This window comes from Gordionus sp. m RMFG-2023, chromosome 5 (assembly GCF_954871325.1).
Source record: "Gordionus sp. m RMFG-2023 chromosome 5, tfGorSpeb1-WG-v2, whole genome shotgun sequence".
NCBI lineage: Eukaryota > Metazoa > Nematomorpha > Gordioida > Chordodea > Parachordodidae > Gordionus > Gordionus sp. m RMFG-2023.
In genome coordinates, this window is record NC_088779.1 from 16,522,059 (window position 1) to 16,541,016 (window position 18,958).

Consider the following 18,958-nt stretch of genomic DNA (forward strand, 5'->3'; position numbering starts at 1 on the left):
TTCGCGCCGGGCCAAAATTTTTTTAATCCGAGCCGGGACGTGTAAATGGTACCTCTGCAGGTCTCTGGAAAATATAAAACGATTATATAAATTCATTTAAGTTAAGAAACAACAAAAAATATAAATTGCAACGATAAAATAAAACGTTTATACAAACTAAAAATAAAATCTCGCCGAAAGATATTAAATAAAAATAAAATTTAAAATTTTTTTTTTTATTAATCTATTCACTTTATTAGTATCAATATATTGTTAAATTACATACAATAAAACCTAATTAAAAATATTATAATTTATAAATTTATAATTATATAATTAAAAATAAAATTCTATAATTGAGTCCCCAAAAAGGAACCATAATTGTGTCTAAAAATTTCTTTGAATTTTTTGTCGAATAAAAAGGAATTCTCTTGGTACATTTGTGAAAAGTCGTATTTTATTAGCAAGATTTTTTAAAAACAAAAATGTTGAAGGCGAAAAATGCCCGTTAGTAGAAGTCACTACTGGAGTGAATAAAAAGTTTTTAAAATTTTTGCATTTGTTTATCTTTTTAATTTCAGCCTGTGTTATTAAATTGAAATTTATGTTTGAAGGGAATGATGAAACACACGTGTAGTCCCATATGAGTGATTTGCCGAGGGCCTAAGGTATGGTTGTCATACCATCAGGTCTTAAACCATCTTCTTGAGATAAATTTGATGGTTCGAGATTGTTAGGAATGTGTGCAGCTGTTAAGCTTCTATTTATTATATGGTTTACAGCTGAGTGGCGTTGATGTCGCCCTTGACTAAAAATGCAATTTAAGCCATGTCTACCCTTTGAATCAACGGGTGATTTGCATTTGGGCATGAGGCTGTACTATATCGCAACCTAGACGTAGACCAATGGTTACTCTCAGTTGTTCATCTGATAAGAGATTACCAAGGTTGCGACTAGGGAGTGATTCTAACCATTCATGACCACCAAGTCTGTCAGATAATTGGAGGAGTTGAATGCAATCTAAAGGTGGATTGACTGATATATCTGTCTGGTATTTAGAGATTAAAGGTGTGAAAAAATTTTTGTGTGTGATGATTGATGGTAATACGGTGTTAATGGGTGTGTTTGCCTTCCATTTGTCAATAGCGTCGTCTAATAAACGATCGGTAGGGCATATGAAGCCAGAAATCATAGAATTGTTAGATAATCTAGATAATACGAATGATAATAAGGATAAAAGATTGAGCGGAAAAAAATCTAAACCGCCTAGTTTAGAAGGTAGCTTAGCAAGTGACCAATTGAATGAGTTTAAATTTATGTTTAAAATTTTTTCCAGAAATATTTTAAATTTATCCTGAATTTTAGATATGAATTCATTGTTTTTGAAAAAAGATGATGATCGGAAAATATGCATAAATTTAGGTATGTACAGGCATTTGCGAATTATAAATAAAGATTGATGAGCTGGTAGGAGACTAAAATATGCTCCATACTGTAAAAGCTTTTAAAAATCTTGTTGAGAAAATCTTTCGACTTGGTCGCATTAGCTAATGGGGACCCAAATAAGGTTAAGCTGTCAGGAGCAATGATTTTGTAGCCTTCCAACTTTTGTGGCTTATTGTTTAAGAAACATAATTCTGTTTTATTTATGTTGAGTACCAGGCCGATAGCTTGGGAATTGATTTCCAGGTGTTTTAAGGCGCTTAGTACAGCTGAAGGGCCACATATGGTCCCATCGTCTAAATACCATAGATTAAGATCTAGGTTAAAATTTTGTTTAATTTGGTAGATGAGATGATGGATTCCAAAACAAAAAAGAAGAGGTCCTTGGATGCCCTCTTGGGATAAAATCTGATAAGATCCATATGTCAAAGGCGTCTGAAAACCATATGAGGATATAAGAATTATTATTATTATTCAAATAATTAGAATTTGATTGTTCAAATTTTTAGATAATAATATCCTGCATATTTTTAATATAGAACCTTTTATATTTTTACATAAAGTCTCGTTTATAATAACTGCAAAATATCGTGATATTGTTCAAGCGATGCATAATTTACAAAATACAATGTTAAATCATATAATTTTGATATAGTTTAGCGATGAATTACACATCGCATAAGAGATATACCAGTATTTCGCACTTGTTGCAAAGAGGCCTAACTTTTTAGATTAGGCATCGTTATTGTATAAGTGCTTTCCACCAGGGACCTGGAGTGAACCGGAATAAACTGTGAAACCTTTATAATTATTTGAACCATAAACTAACAACTGATATAATTTTTTGAAGGTAAATAGAACCTTGACAAATGAGGTTAAACCGGTTTCAACCAAAATAAAATAATTAATTTTACGTTTTTTTCGTTTAATTTCTTTCCTAGTTGTGTATTACATATATTTTATTATATCCTGTCGTTTTTAGGTATCTAATCAAAATATTTTTTTAATATCTTATTAATTTTTTAACTATGATTTAAATTAATAACAATCTTATAACTCCTTTTTTAGTAATAGAGCCATATCCCTATTCTATTTTAGTATATAAAATAAAATAATCAATTTGTAGTTTTTTGATTTAGTGCATTTATTTAATTAATTTAATTATAATAACACCACCTACCCATGTGAATAGTTTAATAGAAGGTTTATATTCCCATACAGATTTCAAAATAACCAAATTTATAAGGTCTTCATTTTATATATTATTTATAAAATTATGGCATTTGAGTATATTTTAAAGCATTAATAATGTATTATCATTTATGAAAAAAATATTTTGTGTTGCCATGAAATGCAAGTATTTGCAAAGTTGTTTAAATCCGTTTTTTATATTATTTCTAGATGTGAGGGATTGTAAATCTTTAAACTAACAATATTCAGTCGAATTGATGGTTAATTTAGTTTACAATTTCATAATTTTACAATATTGGTTGCTCTGAACTCATATTTTTTATTGACCTCTTATTGATAATATATAAAAAATTTATCTTACTATTTAGAATAAATCTAAATGGTTCTTCCCAGAGTTAACTCAGTCCGTTCCTTTTTTTTACTTATAATATTCTGTATGAATCAGCCAGTAATATTGATAAGTGCCAAATCATACTCAAAGGTGACCGTGAAGCTAAACATGAATCCCTAACTATAGAAAAATTAAATTTTTCCAAATCTATTTAAATTCTACGATCAGGGTTAAAATGGATAAAAATATATTAATAAATTCTTGCACAGAGTTATAATTCTCTTATTTTTTTGAAATATTATTCTTAGACACTTATAATAAAGATAAAATAATTTTATCTATTTTATAAATAAATAATAAAAACTTAATTGTTGGCAAAAATTTTAATAAATAATATTCATAATTTCAATAAAAATTATTTTTAAATTTTTTTATAACCGAAATGAACCTTTATAACCTATATGCAATTAGTTGAACAGAACCTTTATAAAAAATTTTAAGAACCACCCAACCATAAAAATTATGAATTTTTATATATTGAAGTAACCCAACTGAAAAGTTATAAATTATTTTGGGTACCAGCTTATCACTAATTAAAGTGAATTTCACGAAATATTCTATAGCCCGAACATCGCCCTCATCACTTTACCTTCCTCTTATTAAATTATCAAGTTTATTTTTGTTTTTAAGGTATCCTTAGAAGCAGCCCACTCCTTGTGTCTAAAACCGGCACTGGTTTACCTATTTTAGGCTGATAATTAGCCGAGCAAATTTGGTTTATTAAGTTTAGTAAGTTTTTAGATTAGGCATGGTACATAATTTTGCCAAAGCCGATTTAATTTATTATAAACTTCTAATCCATATCGAAGTCGGATTAGCAAATTAAGCAAAATTAAAAAATTTATCAATGGCACCGAAGGCTTAGGAGAGAACAAAAAATAAAATTTTAAAATTCGGTAAAATGCAAGTGCATTTTTTGTCTAAAAGAATTCATAAAATTAATTAGGTTTTTAATACGCTCGTCAAAAAATAATATTTAATTATATAAAGTGATATTTAGTAAAACAATAATAAACTTTCAAGTTATGAATAATTGATATCCTAAAAATAAAATATTGTTATAGACTAGATAAATGTAACGTTAAATGTCAATTCTTACCTCATTGAATTTTGTAAAAATATTGAAATAATTTCTGTACAACATTTATATTTGTCTATGATTCAATTGCGATGGATATTTAACCTCATTAATCTAAACTATCATTATGTATTGCTGATCGAAGTTGGTTTTTGACTATTTTTAGTGCTTATTCTTCTAGTCTCATGTCATAAAAGACCTCGATTTATTATATTACCACAGCATCGTAGTTCGAGTAATGCAAGTAAACTTTATTATTGAATCTAAAAATAATTTAGAAAAATCTATAAATGAATATATAAATAATTTTTAAATTTAATTTTCAAGAAAATAGCAAAACTTTTAAATAACATAAAAATAATAAATATTATATTCTAAAGGATAAAATGCATTACTAGATCTATATCAGATATCAGGCGAAAAAAACATAAAATACTTTTCTAAAAAACTTAATATATGAATGGAAACAAAATTTAAAAAATGTTTAAATTATATATTAAGATATAGTGATAAATTTCAAAAAATGAAATTATATTGCTCAACTTTAAAGAAATTCACAAAACAAGGATTAGCTAGTTATTTTTTATATTAGCTATGTATATATATTATATTGAATTTCATTAGAAATTGATAATTATAAAAATTCCGACTATTTGCATATATTTTTTTAGAATAAATTCTTCAAAATATAAAGATTTATTATTTACAGGACTACCTTCTATATTGTAACATAATTTTAATATATTTATTATATATTTAGATGCATGGAATGTCTCTCTTTCAAAAAGTGAGGGAGGATAGATATTTAAATGATCATCTGAAAAATCTAGGTTATAAATTATTTATAATTAAATAAAAATATAATGTTTATATAAAAATTGAAAAGATAGATTAGATTCATTTAAATCCCACAATCAAGCAAAAATTAACCTATTAACAATCAATTTTGCACATCTGCAACAATGCTTTGTTAAAGGCTCGATTTAGCCAATTATAAATTAAGATTTTAAAGGTTATATCAAAGCCTCCAGATTTCGTCAATAGATGTCCAAACATTTCATCTATCAGCAAAATCTTCAGGCTTCATAATGTATTTTGGTTAAAATAATTGGTTAGCCATTTTTAAAAGTATTTTTCATATATTATTTTTTCTAGCTAAAATAATTTCAAATATAATTTTAGTAGCCCTACTCTAAATACCATTGAATTTCGCTAAATCTAGGCGTTTAAAAAACTACCTGTTTGTATATATCATTTACTATTATAAAGCATTTAATATTAAATTTATCTATACTATTAGAAAAAAAAAATTGATCATAATAACAAAAAGACAATATTGAGCATAAATATTATAACAATGTAAAATACAAAATAAATAAAAGCGAAACCAGCTCAAATTTTCAAAATCCTCTTACTCTAATCATCGGGAGAGATCAAATTGATAAAACAAACATAATTAGTCTTAAGAATAGTTAATGCGATCCTCTGCCTTAAGTAAAAGCCTTTCCGAGGTTCTCCAGAATTTTTCCTGATTAAGCAGCCAACGTCTTTAAAAAACATTTTAGCCAAATCACCATATGTTGTTAAAGTGGAGCAGATGATTGGTACGAATATGTAATTAGAAGAATCAGCGCTGTATTTAGTGATCTTAAAATTTTGAGCTCTGTCACAAGATAAATCCCATATTAGAAACTTTCCTTGTGAACATGGAATTCGTGTAACTCCATCAGGACGCCTACCATCGGAAAAGAGACCAGAAGGCTCCAATGAGGTAGGAAATATGCTTATAAATAAAAAAAATTTAAAAAAAAGTAAGAAAAAAAACCTTAAAAATAAATAAATATATAAAAATCATTGGAAAGAAGGATTCCAATGAAGCTGATCTGCTTCCACATGGCAATTAAGAGTTTTTGTCTGAGAGAATAATCTACATGAAGTTCATCTGTAAATTTAAGAATGTAAGAACCGATTTTTGAAGAAAGATAAAGTGTGGTTAAAATCGACCTTTTTTAGAGGGATTTAGATAATGCCATATGGACATTTTCCATCAGATCTGAAGAGACCGAAAGGTTCTAAGATCTATGTAATCTTCGCAGATTTAACATATAATAAAATATTAATATTTTATATATTTTTAATAATTTTAATATTGATAATTTTTTCTTTCTAAAAATTCAGTATCTCTTTCATTCCTTCTTATAAAGGTTTGAAGAATAAAAGAATAATTAGCAAAATATTAAGAATTTTTATCATATATTATAACAATTTTTAATAGTATAAGAATATTATTAAGGATAAACTATACCAATACAATACTCAATGAAACCTTATTCATACTTTTGAAGGTGCTCTATTGATAATACAATGCAGAGCTCATACTCACACCTCCCAGTAGTTATAAGAGAACTTTGATGAATATAATCCTACCGATTCACCTAATTTTTATTAGATGCTGCTAAAGAGATTGAGCTTGATATTATATTCATAGTGCTGTAAACGTTACTTCAAAAAAGAAACGCATTACCGTTATTAGTTATGTCTAAAAAAGGAGGGTGTTACCATTCTCGTTATCTTATGAAAAAAGGAACGCACGTTAGTGGCTATTTGGAAAAGTAAAGGATTACTCTAAGATATTTTTTTAATCATTTTTATTTATTTTTAACAACAATGATTTTTAAATTTTTGATCAGATAAACAAGAGCGCTTAGTGCTCAGCTACCGCTGCAAATAATAAAGAGGGTAGGTCGTATTATATTGGATAAATAAAATTTTTAATTGGAGAAATTTATTAAAAATTAAATAATAAGCATTATTTTAAAAGTTTAGCTCATCAAAGAATCTTCATTAGATTCTCATCCAATTTTTTAAAATCTTTATTAACTAATATTCTGTACATGTCTTGTTTTTTAAAGGAATCAAGTCTGCCTTTTCTTTGTCAAAATCTTTTCTCAGACAGGAAATAAATTCAAGCTTCCTTCCTTCGCTGACATCTAGTTTTATGAGGGCCAATCTGATTTAAATAGGGGGTGTATGGGTGATAATATACATTCAATTGAAATAAAATATAAGATATGAATTGTGAAGTATAATTCAACTGTATACCTTTTATATTTGTCTTGCAGAATTGCATTAATAAGTGGCATACAAAATCAAATTATTTAGAGCCATTTTTTTAAATATTATAAAAGTTATCTTGGTAGTGAGAAATGCATTTTTTTCTCCTCTCTCTAAATCGAAAGAACCGTAGGAACAGGTTCCATAACCTATAAAATCATATAGGGCCATACAATTTTCATCAATGAACGCCTTATCAATATCTAATAATCTCTGTAATTTGGATCTATCACAAGATTCCTCAAATTTATGGCCATTCTCTTTGAAAAGACTATATTAATTTCACAGAGTTATAAAGAAGGTTCCTTCTTGTTATACCTAGTTTAGTCATATATATATATCATTTTTTCTTAAAAATGGCAGCAAGTTTAGAGGAGGCCAATATTTATTACATAAATCAGGTTAAAATATTTGAGTTGTGACTACACTTAAAGAGTGTAAAATTTGTTCATTGGTGTAAATGTTTCATATTCTGGAATTTCCCAAGATTCTTGGGGTATTAATGGGTATTTTAAACATTAACTTTGTAGAAATATCTTAAATTGGCTAAAAGTTAAAAAACTTTAGCAATTTTAAGCCTAAAATGAGTCATGCTTGACTACAATACTAAATAGAATAAAAAACAAATAGAAGTTTTAAATTGCAATATATTAATTTTTAATGGATTTGCTTTTATTTAATTCTTGTAATTATAATGATCGAAATATATATGTATATATGAAATTAATTCATCGGAAAATGAGGAATTCAACGCATGCTCTTCTTTTATAATGATATCATTATCTGTTTATGACATATTTTTATTTCTACATTTTCAATATTTGAAATTGGATCACTATATGTAGTATTAATAATTTTATGTTGTAAATATAAATTGAATTTTAGAAATCAACTTTTTATAACGCGTTTGTTGTTGTCTATTATGACTTATGGAATAAGTTCTTTCAAAATGACCAAATTCTCTCTTAAGCAGCATTCATCTGAGGAATCAATAAAAATCTTATAACCATCAAACCTAAAGTTGATGGAGGCTGAATATTTTTGCATTTCTCATTATTCCCAAAATATCCCCAAAACCACCTTTCAATTCTGGATTGGCGAAATCAACGCTTTAGCGAAATGAATATTCTACATATGTAAATTTGCGATCTTGTTCAATTTAAAATATTTAGTTAATCTTTATAAAGATATCAAATAAAATCAGCAAATGGCCTTCGGCCGTTTCCTAGTTCTTCTTATTTTAAAACATTAGACTGTTTTAGCGGTCTTCATATCTTCCTTTAGACAGTCAAAAAGGAGAGGCTATTAATAATTATGTATGATCACGTAACTTTGTTTTATTTATACCTAAAAAATATATAAATAATATTTAATCAATATTCATACCCACTGTCTGTGGAAATGGAGATGAGTATAGAATAGTCTTCGAGTTGGCTCATCAATTTAAGGTATGCAACGGAGTTGCCAACTAGAAGCTTAGTCCATCTGTAGTGCCGATGAGGAAGGATCGACTAGGAGAGAGATTTTTAAAGATCAATTGAAGGGGTCAGGATGTTTTATGAGTGTGTGTATAATGGGCTCGCAAGATAGGCGAGAGTATATGCACGCATTAACGGAAAGTAGGGAGGGCGACCTTATGCCAATGCCACTGGATTTGGTTGCTAAGGTAGCCTGTAACCAAGATAGGTCTCCAAATTAAGATTAAGTACATCTTCTCTGAGGCGTTTAATCTAGACCTCATGAGAAGCAAATTAAAAGATTTGCGACGATCTAAGTGTATATAAAATTCTCGGAATTAGAAGGTAATTCTTTAATAGGAAGAAAGCTTGGTGGGCTGGGAGGCGGGATAGTGTATCGCGCATGAGGGATATCTCTCGTGAAACATCGGTAAGGAACTTGATAAAGGACCGACTTTACCTACTGGAGATCAAAGTCAAGATCATAAGGGGACAATATTCGCTCTTGTCTGGATATCATTGCCAAAATATAAAGTATTTAATATATTTGGAAAATTTAAAATATATTTTAAAGTATGCAATGCTTCTATAAATCTTTAAATTCTGAAATTAATATACCTTCTACATATATCCTTCGAATTTAGTGTTAAATGTTTAATTTTTCAATATCAAAATTTTTTATATCCTCAGATCAGAGGGAGTTATAAGATAAAGTATTTGTGAATTAAATTGAGCCATTTGATAAATCACAAACATTCATTGATTTAAGTCATAACTAAATCCAAAATAGGAATAAAAACGGTTATTTTAAAGTATTAAGTAGAGTCTACGTTAATATTGGAACTATTTGTTTGTCGGTGAAAGTGGAGGTTTGTGAATTTGAAAATCATAATATTAACTTTTACCTCAACAATCACATAAATCTCGGAAAATTCCTGGTCAATATTATCTCTTGGTTTTCTAAGTTAATAAAATAATATTCGTGATTCTCATAACTTAAGCCAAATCCTATTTTTTGAAAAATATTGCAAAAATTGTTATGAAATAAATAATTTAATACATTCCAAATAAATATTTATAAACTTAACTTTTTGCTACTATTTAGAATAGAATATAATCTATTTGAAATACTTTGCAATTTTCATAATTCATGAAACCCTTTTATAGTTTTTTAAAAATTCTTTTAGGCAAGTGTTCTTAAAGAGCGCCATGTTTAATTTAAAATAATTTTGTTTCAAATCTAGATCAAAGACATACCGTTTCGGTCTCCTATCGCTCTTAATTAATTCGTTCTCTAAATGCGTTTATTTATTTATTATTTTATATAATGTTAATTTTAATTATAATTTTCCCAAAAAGATATTTTTTGTAAAACTCTTATATTTTATATTTTTTAGTGGAACTCATATTAAATGAACACGCCTACTATGTTCGCCATTTGCAAAAAGGTATCATAAGCAGTGATAAAAATTTTCGATATTTTATGCACGAAAGAGTTGAAGTAAAATTATTATATCTTTTTCATACATTTGTATATAATATCTTGCATACAAATAGGAAAAGCATAAAATATTATTTTTAATAATTTTTTTATAAAAATCAATATTCATATGGCTAAAATTTCTTAGGTGTTCACATTATTAAGTAAGTGTAAATGACTTTGAGCCAATTATAATCATTTATGAAAAATTAGTTATATTATTATCTACATTTAGTTTAAAAAAATGTTATAATTTTTATTAAAATCAATAAGAAATACAATTTAAAAATTAATAAAAAAAATTTTTAAATTCTTATAAAATATATATTATTGAAATCAGAAATGATATTTATTTAACGCTATTTTTAAATTAATAAACACTTAAATGAAGAGTCATATTATGCTGATTTCATTTATTCATATTGTAAGCTACAAATAGGGATAACTAAAAAATCAAGGTTTTTTTATAGGATATTCACATTTACCGCCAAAATATTGGATTTTAGAGCAATTATATATTATTATTTATTTTAATAGTTCCTTTTTCTTGACCTTCTTTTAAAATATATTTTGCCTGAACTAATAAATTACTTTAAATTGGCTGGTTTATTTTGATTATATATAACTTACCCATTGAAAAAAAGGAAAGTTTTTATTAAAATAAGAAAAATCTCGGTCAGGGTTAATCAAAAAAGAAAAAAAAATAGGATTTGAAAATAATAGTGTTTGATCAAAAAAGAAAAAGTATCAATTAAAAAAGAAAAGTCCCACAAGAAAAGTCTCACAAAAAAGAAAAAAGATTTTATTAAAAAAGGGAAAATTCCTATTCAAAAAAGAAAGGTTGTTATTTTTTATATTTTTTTGTTTTTTTACTTTTAGGTTTTTCTTTTTTTCTACCCTTTTGCGTACTTTTAAATTCTAAGTTCATTTTCAACTATTTTTGTCATCTTAAAACTTAGTAGTTTTTTCCTTCTCATTTTTGGTTTTCTTTTTTTGAAAAAAAAAATTATTTACTTATTTTCCTTGTCATCTTTATTCAATATTCTATTTTACTGTTATGTTTAACCATTCTTTTTCCTTTTTTAACATTTATCTTATAATAACTGTTGATAAAGAATTCTTTAGTATTAGTCTACTTTTATAACTAATTTTTTTTTCAACTACATTATCAAACGATAAGTAAATTATTATTTAAATTTTTATAAAACGGTATGGACTAAAAATAAAAAATTACAAATACTTCGGCTCGACCAAATATATTTCTCGCAATTGTAATGAGCTAAATATAAAATTAAATATATAAATAATATATAAATGAATAATTCGATCGAATAATGCTTAAATTACATGACTAGAATTTAAAAAAAATAAACAGATAAAATTTTTAAATTTTCATCAGAGATCTACAGATGCGGCACCCCGAACGGGCCGATAAATAATGTGAATTTAAAAATTCAGATCGATAAAAATTTAAAAAGATCAAAAATCTGGGTTTAGCTTGGAATAATAAAAATAAAAATATCAAGGCCGGGATTTTTAATTTTTTCTAAAATATACATCAATTGGAAAATTGATCTTTAGAGCATTTTATTCATTTCCCTTTTATTTTTGTAAAATCATTTTAAAACAATTTGCATAATATAGCCTAAATTATTCAAAAATGCCAAATTTTAAAAATTCCAGGCTGAGCTATAAATTGATAAAAAATAAAATATGGGGGATTATTATTTACAATATTTAAAAAAATCCTAGCTAAAAAATTTGATTTCCGCAAGTATGATTAGTATTCACTCTTTTTATTGAGAGCGCGGAACTTGCATTGGTCTTGGGAAAAAATGGATAGGGGAAATTAATTTTTATTAACATTGTTTAATATGACTATTTACATTCGAGTCATAAAAATTGTAATATAAATTTTAAACCGAATTGTACTGATATAAATTAGTTAAAATAACTTAAATGAACTATTTAAACTAAAAACATAAATAAAACTGCACTATAACTAGGTTCGCTATCCTATGTAAATCAATGTTGTTCCTGATTCTTTAAAAAATAAAATTCATAAGTTCAAACTTAATGATAGGTATTACATATATACGTTCAATTTTTTAATACAGCTTAATTAATGATATAATATCAGGTGAAATTGTGTTTGGAATTAAATAAGACAGACATCATCAATGCATTCAAAAAAATCTTATTCATGATATTGAGAAAAAATGATAATGAAATCTGAAAGGGTTTAGATTACAAAATTATAGTAATGAAGAAAAATTAAAAATAGTATAAACATGAAAATTTAAATATAATATCATAATTAATTATAATTTTTATGATTTATTATTTAATTTTGAAATTGAAATATATTTTCAATTTGTAATTTATATTTTCATTTGTATTGTAAAGTAAATCACGTGTTAATAATTAAAAATGTCATCGCCTATGGATATTCAAATCGTTGAAAGTGATTCAGACAATGATATTAATGAAATGGAAGATACCAGCGAAGAAAATGTTCTTAATATCTATAATAAATTTTTTTATAATCAAAACTAACTATATTTTAATATTTATAAATGTTGATTTTTATATATTTATTATATAATAACATTATAAGCAAAAAATAAAACAAAATCGTTTTCAAATTTTTTTTATAAAAAGTAGCTAAGTGCGAAACATTTTCAGGCCTACTAAATACCTTATTAATATATAAATTTGGCTTAAAATTCAAATCTCAAAGTTTATTTATTGCTAAATTATTTGAGAAGAGAAATTACTTGCCCCGGGATAACATCATTCTCGGTGCCCCCTACTACTAATCTCAAAGCTACCATCATTTTCCAAATCAAGAATTTTTGCCAAATTCTTCAACCGAGAATTTCCGAAATATTATCTACCATAATTTCAATTTTAATATTACCCTGAACCTTATTTTCAATAATTTCTTTTATTTATTGTAACTATTTATCAGTTTTCTTTATTTCAATCTTATTATATTTAATTTTTTTCTTAAAAATATTTGAAAACATTTTTCTGATCCTATTTTTAATTTCAATTTTACCTCATAACTCTGTTAACATTTTCGTAAATCCAAAAAAGCGCCCTTTCTTAAACCTCACTTTTCTTACTCCAATTCTTAAAAATAAAAACTTTAAATTCTCACAAATCTTTTTCTTAAAATAATAATAATAAAACGATTTTTCAATTCTTTTATTTCCAATATATAAAATTTTTCTAAAATTATAAGACTGATAATTTTTATTCAGACAAATATATTATTATTTTTCTTTTATTAACTTATTTTTTTCTCCGACCAATCAACATAAACATTATTATTGATTGACAGATCCAATAAAATATTGTAAAATTAAACAAACTAGGACAAACACCACCTCTTTTATCAACATTGGTTAATTTACCCCTTCTATTACCACAATTTAAGACCCATTCAAGGTCATTTTATCTTTTATTATATAATTTGGCCACAATTTATAAAATTCCTCATAACCCCTAGCGCCGGTATCCAATAACATTAAAATTTCCGTATTTCTTACTATTGCTTTTACCCTGGGACATAATTCGTTATTATTTTCTAAAACTAAAATCAGTATTCTATTTTTTTATCCCAAATACACATTCATTTTTATATGTATAATTGTTTATATTTATGCTCTAATTCTTTATTATTTAATATATTATTTGTTTTGTGGATGGGTTCTCTGATGTAATAATCAAATATTATTTTCATACAGTCATCCACCAGCAATAAGGCCCAATATTATCACATTTGAAGCACGGTACCCCTTAGGTATTCCTTTCATATGTAATCTCCTTAGGTATTTCCCTTTCATTTTATGTGTCTGAAAACCCTTTGGTATTTAACGCTTCGTTTCTAAAACATTTATCTTGAGTATGCTCCAATTTTCTACATTTTCACAAAAAGATACTTGGATTAATCATCTACTAATTTATATGCCGGAACATAGCATTCCTCCAAACTGTGTTCTCTATTACCACGTCTTTGACACGCACTCTGTGTTGTTCTCATCTAAATTATCCTATTATTACAACCCTTGCTGATGTGCAATATTCACCACAGGTAACATGATCCAGTATGCCCCATTTTGATCCAACCCATTTTATTTTCCCCTATATACATATTCCTTCAACCATTTTCTCTTGATTTCTATTATTATTCAAGTTATACCTAAGGTTTTGGGTGTATTATACAACATTTCCCGACTATCTTTTTTTTCTAGTATATAATTTTCAATTTCCATTTATTTTTCGCCAGTATCTTTTACCTACTTCATTAATTTTAGTTAGTGTTGTTAATTTGCTTGATTGTAAAATTTAGACCCAATTATGTGCTCAGGCCTGCCGGGGTTCAGATAAACGAAAACTAAGAAAATATATTTCATTTACTAATCTTAAATTAAATCATAGCATTCTAATTATAAATGATAGCTTTGTTTATTATTTTATTATAATTAATCTCATTTTCTTACCATTTAAATATTTGCTTAAATTGGAGTGCTTTTGATTGGAATCAACTTGACCAAGCCATTTTTTCTCTTCCAGAAATTCACAATATTAGTTTATATACTATATAATTAACAACTCTCTTCAAAACTTTTGTGGGTTTTATAGGATTACAATACAACTTTAAAAATTTTTTTTAGTTATAAATAAATTAATTATTTCTTGAACAGGTCCGTGAAGTTGGCCCCATACTTTTTGATTTTCAATGGTTTAACAGTTGAACTAATTTGTACGCGATTTGAACCGTTTTCAGTTCAATTTGTACTCACCGTTTTTGAGATATTCAAAGAACAAAATGGGGGGCCAAATTCACGACAGCCCCCCAACTTCTGAATATAAAAATAAAAAGTGCAATGGTCGATATAGGATGATTTGTACCGTTTTCAGTTCGATTTGTACCATCACAGTTTACCAGCTATCGACCGTTAAAAATATGGGGCCAAAGATAAAAAACACTCAAAATTAATTTTTTTAAATTTTTTAACGTACAACGATAGAGAATTTTTTCTCTTCCTAATGATTCCTCAAATTAGCTTTATCTTTATTATTTATTTAGGAAATCATATTTTAAACCTTATATCATAGCCCCCCTCCCTTGATATTTAAAATTTGAAATATAAAATTTTAAAAAAATTAATTTTGAGTGTTTTTTATCTTTGGCGCCATATTTTTAACTGTCAATAGCTGGAAAACGGTGATGGTACAAATCGAGTTTAAAACGGTACAAATCAGGTACAAATCAATCTTGTTTTAAAAATTTGAATAACGTCAAATTTTGAATATCGGGAGGGGGGGGGGCTAACTTCACGCTATAATATAAGGTTTAAAATATGATTTCCGAAATAAAGAATGAAGATAAAGCTTAATTTGTGCCATCATTAGGAAGAGAAAAAAATTCTCTATCGTTGTACGTTAAAAAAATTTAAAAAAAAATAAATTTTGAGTGTTTTTTATCTTTGGTGCCATATTTTTAACGGTCAATAGCTGGTAAACGGTGATGGTACAAATCGAACTGAAAACTGTAAAATCATCCTCTATCGACCTATGCACTTTTTATTTTTAAATTCAAAAGTTGGGGGGCTGTCGTGAAGTTGGCCCCCCATTTTGTTCTTTAAATATCTCAAAAACGGTGATGGTACAATCGAACTGAAAACAGTACAAATCGGTACAAATCAGTCCAACTGATAAATTATTAAAAATCCAAAAGTGGGGGGCCAACTTCACGGACCTTTCTTGAACATATCATTTTTAAAAAATTTGCCATAACATAATTATCCTTAACAATCAACATGCATAGTTTTTATATTTTTGAATTATTAATTATTATTTTTAAGTGTTATGATGATTTAATAAACATGTTGATTAAATTAAAAATAAAACCCATTTAGATAAAATGTTTGTTAAATTAATTAAAATAACACATTTACTTTTAAAAACTTGAAGTTGAAAGAAAATGTTAAGAGAAACATTATTATTTTTTAAAAACTTCCTATAATTTAACTTTAACTAAAATTCAAGTTAATTCTTTTTAAATTTTAAGACATTATTTTAAATTTCTTCAAACAAAATATATTTTTAGCCGTTAAAACATCGGCTAGACAAAGTTTTAGCCGAAAACCATCACTCTTGCTTAGGAGTCTTTCGTGAGATAGTCAAATTTAGAAGAATTTAATAAAAATTAAAACGCCTTAATGTTAAAGGATTTTATTCGGCACTGAAGATAGAATCAAGCCTTTATAGCCATTATCCAATTACACAAACTATATAAAAAGTGTAAATTGATTTTATATATTTTGACTTCAGAATAGGCAAGGAAAAGGATGCTTTTTTACTATTCCCCACCCCCCCCCCCCCAAATAAAAACGAATATCTTAAAGTATTCTAAATATCCCAATCTAGCTCAATTTTGTTGAATTTAGGTTCTAATGCTATTAAATATACTTGTCCAAGATTTTCTAAAATTATTTAAAAAATTAATATTAAAAAATAGTGATGAAAATAAACAAATCCGACTAGAACGTTCGCACCTGATTTTGAACTAGGATGGGGCATAGTGATACTAATTTATTAAGCCTGGGCATGCTAAAACACGTTTTAAGAAATTTTCCATGGCCCATCAACCGGTCTGTTGTTTCGAATCCTTTTTTAATATCGGAAATTATTTTAAAACTCAAAAAAAGAAATTATTTATATTTTGATTTAAAATTTTTTAAAAAGTAATAATTTCTGATTTGAAAAAGAAAAATTTAAATTGTTACTAGATCGATAAAATACAAATGTATTTTTCATCTGGACCCACCCCGAGTCTGTGCTCGAGGTTCGTGCTCAGAGCTGGTTTAGTCAATTTTTAGACACAAACTCCGGGTCTGGCTTTTACACAACCAAACAATTAACCACACTAATTTTAGTTTTCTTTTTATTTTCTACTTCATTTATATTATTCTACAATTCATTTTCATTTTATCCTATTAGTTTAACCATTAAACAGATCCTTAAAAGCATAATTTTTCCAAATAAAAAATGTACCTCAAATTTTATTTTAATTACAGAAAATTAATTAAAATTTTTATTAGAAAAATTTTGAAAGTTTTGATTGATTTTGAAATTAATAAAATCGAATACAGCATTTATCAACTATCCAAAATATATTTTTACCTCCTTCGATTTATAATAAAGAACGTGTAATAACCTAAAAATTCTTTCACAACTTCAATTATTTTATAAAAATAAACAAAATAAAAATTTAAAAAACATAATAATATATTACAAATACATGCCAGAAACATATTAACGACATCAAATTGGATATTTGTATTTGAAAAAATATAAATTCATATATGTTAAATCTTTAAAGAATCGAATCGATTCGCTTTCGAATCGGCTTATGGATATGTTTAAATATTATTTTTGATAATATATTTATATAGCCTTATAGATATATTTTATCAATAATATTGTATTTATATACAATAATCTAGGATAATATGAAAATAATTTTACAAGAATATAAAAAGATTTATAAAAAAGATCTTAAACAAGACATTAAGGAATATACCAGTGAAAACATATCAAAAATTCTCGCATTCTTTATTAATAAAGGACAGTATAAAAACGAGAATGTTAAAGATTTTGTTATAGATTATGACAATTATTTTGATAATGATAAAAATGATACCATGGATAAGAAATCTTTAAATTTTGAAGAAGTTAAATCATAAATATACGATTCTATATTTATTTAATTTCAGTTGGATATCGAACATTTATTAATTGACGAAAAAAATCAATCTGTGCTTATTCATACTGTATGACATATAATAACTAAAAAATAATGATATATTATTAGGTTAGTCAATATGGGACAATATATCCAGCTAAAAATTTTAAACCTGAATTAGATGCACGAATAATAGAACATACCTTAGATAGTAAAAGTATGTTTTCCGCGAATTATCTTAATTTAATCATTTATAAAATATATTTTAATTTAAATGAATATTTAGATTTATTTATCATTATAAACCTCAATAATATTTTTTTAATAATTTTAATTACATTATTTTTAATAAAATCGTTATTATTGCATAACATATAATATATAGTCAAAAATAAAGGAAAAATCTTGGTGAACATAATTTGTAAAAGGTCAAACTTGCAAAGGATCAAAATAAGAAGAGAATATAGGAGAATCTACTTAAAAGTAATCTGAACTAATTAACCACGATATGATACTATCATAAGTATATGTAATATGTTATATTAGGCTATGGAATATATTGAGATTCAAAATCTTGCAATTTTAAATCATTTACTGAGGGCGATTTTTAAATTTAAGAACAATATCTTAGCCCCTGTTCAATACAATTTTTAGCATGAATTTTTGTTTTTTAATTTCTATAAAATATTTATATGAAAAATAATACAAATTAAAAGCAGTTCAAAGATTCATTAAGAAATTCTAAAATCTACAGTATAGATAGGAGAGACTTGGGATAAGTGGTCTTTGAGGTTACCCCTCTAATTTCTTAACTATCTTTATTTGTTTAAAAATTTTACCAAATATGTTTAGTAATACTAGGTACTGCCTCATACATTCGATTTTAATAACCTGTTGAACCAAAATCGCGTTATATATTTTCTGCCTAGCGAAGAATAAACGCCCTAAAATTTATAATATTTATTTAAGATAGAATTCTTACACTTTAAGTTATATTCACAAATATTTATCAATTAAATATTTCATCTATCATTATAAAAAAGTTCATGTAATTTTAATAAATAGA

The 18,958-nt window shown here is 26.0% G+C and overlaps 1 protein-coding gene across 1 annotated transcript in view; it reads left to right on the forward strand.

Annotated features, from left to right (window-relative positions):
- The window catches only part of LOC135930211 (reticulocyte-binding protein 2-like), a 102,098-nt gene that overhangs the window by 25,094 nt on the left and 58,046 nt on the right, over positions 1–18,958 (forward strand). The window contains exons 9-14 of the mRNA XM_065466992.1: positions 4,843–4,912; positions 10,051–10,154; positions 17,654–17,881; positions 17,924–17,980; positions 18,022–18,109; positions 18,278–18,375. Of these exons, the coding sequence (XP_065323064.1) occupies positions 4,843–4,912; positions 10,051–10,154; positions 17,654–17,881; positions 17,924–17,980; positions 18,022–18,109; positions 18,278–18,375 (645 nt within the window). The remainder of the gene's footprint in view (positions 1–4,842; positions 4,913–10,050; positions 10,155–17,653; positions 17,882–17,923; positions 17,981–18,021; positions 18,110–18,277; positions 18,376–18,958) is intronic.